Raw genomic sequence first — 1,606 nt, 5'->3', positions numbered from 1 at the left:
AGCAGCAGTTATTTCAACTTCAGTTTGTGCTGGAGTTGTTGCCATGACGACTGTAGTTTCTTGAACCCCAGTATCTTCCTGCACCTGCTCAGATGAAGCATTGGTTATTTCAAATTCAGTTAGTGCTGGAGTTGTTGTTGCCATGATGACTGTGGCATTTTGAACGCCAGCATCCTCTTGCATCTGCTCAGATGAAGCATCAGTTATTTGAAATTCAAATGGTGCAGGAGTTGCTGTCGTAATGTTGGTTGCTGTGTCTTGAACCCCAGTATCTTCCTGCATCTGCTCAGATGAATCAGCAGTTATTTGAAATTCAATCGGTGCAGGAGCTGCTGTTGCCATGATGACTGTGGCGTATTGAATCCCAGTATCCTCCTGCACCCGCTCTGACGAAGCAGCAGTTATTTCAACTTCAGTTGGTGCTGGAGTTGTCGCCATGATGACTGTGATGTTTTGATCCCCAGTATCTTCCTGCACCTGTTCTGATGAAGCATCAGTTAATTCAACTTCAGCCGGAGCTGGAGTTGTCACCATAATGCCAGTGGCTCCTTTAACCACAGTATCCTCCTGCATCTGCTCAGATGAAGCATCTGTTATTTCAACTTCAGTTAATGCTGGAGATGCTGTCACCATGACGACTGTGATATCTTGAACCCCAATATCCTCCTGCACCTGCTCAGATGAAGCATCAGTTATTTCAACTTCAGTCGGTCCTGTAGTTGTTGTCGCCATGATGACTGTGGTATTTTGAATCCCAATATCCTGCATCTGTTCTGATGAAGAATCAGTTATTTCAACTTCTGTTGACGCTGGAGTTGTCGCCATGTTGGCTGTGGCGTCTTGAACCCCAGTATCCTCCTGCATCTGCTCAGATGAAGCATCCACTACTTCGACTTCAATTGGTGCTGGAGTTGCTGTTGATATGATGACCATGGCATCTTGAACCCCAGTATCCTCCTGCATCAGCTCGGATGAAGCATCCACTAGATCGACTTCATTCAGAGCTGGAGTTGTTACCACAATGCCAGCGGCTTCTTCATCCTCAATACTCTCCTGCATCTGCTCACATGAAGCATTGGCAATTTCAACTTCAGTTGATGCTGGAGTTGCTGTCGCCATGTAAGTTGTGGCGTCTGGAACCCCAGTGCCATTCTGCACCTGCTCGGATGAAGCATCGGTTATTTCAACTTGAGTTGATGGTGGATTTGTTGCCATGACGACGGTGGCATCTTGAACCCCAGTATCCTCCTGCACCTGTTCTGATGAAGCATCAGTTATTTCGACTTCAGCAAGAGCTGGAGTTTCTGTCGTCACAATGCCAGTAGCTTCTTCATCCTCAATACTCTCCTGCATCTGCTCGGATGAAGCATTGGCAATTTCAACTACAGTTGATGCTGGAGTTGCTGTTGCCATGATGACTGTGGCGTCTTGAACCCCAGTGTCCTCCTGCACCTGCTCGGATGAAGCGTTGGTTATTTCAACTTCAGTTGATGATGGATTTGTCGCCATTACGACCGTGGCATCTTGAACCCCAGTATCTTCTTGAACCCGCTCAGATAAAGCATCCACTACTTTGACTTCAGTCGGTGCAGGAGTTGCGGTCGTC

General features: G+C 47.1%; 1 protein-coding gene across 1 annotated transcript in view; it reads right to left on the bottom strand.

Moving 5' to 3' along the window:
* Positions 1–1,606, bottom strand: part of LOC119426874 (mucin-17) — a 13,657-nt gene that overhangs the window by 8,076 nt on the left and 3,975 nt on the right. Inside the window, exon 2 of the mRNA XM_037694454.1 lies at positions 673–1,578. Coding sequence (XP_037550382.1) covers positions 673–1,578 — 906 coding nt within the window. The remainder of the gene's footprint in view (positions 1–672; positions 1,579–1,606) is intronic.

Source organism: Nematolebias whitei, chromosome 20, assembly GCF_014905685.2.
Source record: "Nematolebias whitei isolate Nwh7 chromosome 20, NemWhi1, whole genome shotgun sequence".
Taxonomy (NCBI): Eukaryota; Metazoa; Chordata; class Actinopteri; order Cyprinodontiformes; family Rivulidae; genus Nematolebias; species Nematolebias whitei.
This window is presented reverse-complemented; position numbering and strand designations above follow the sequence as displayed.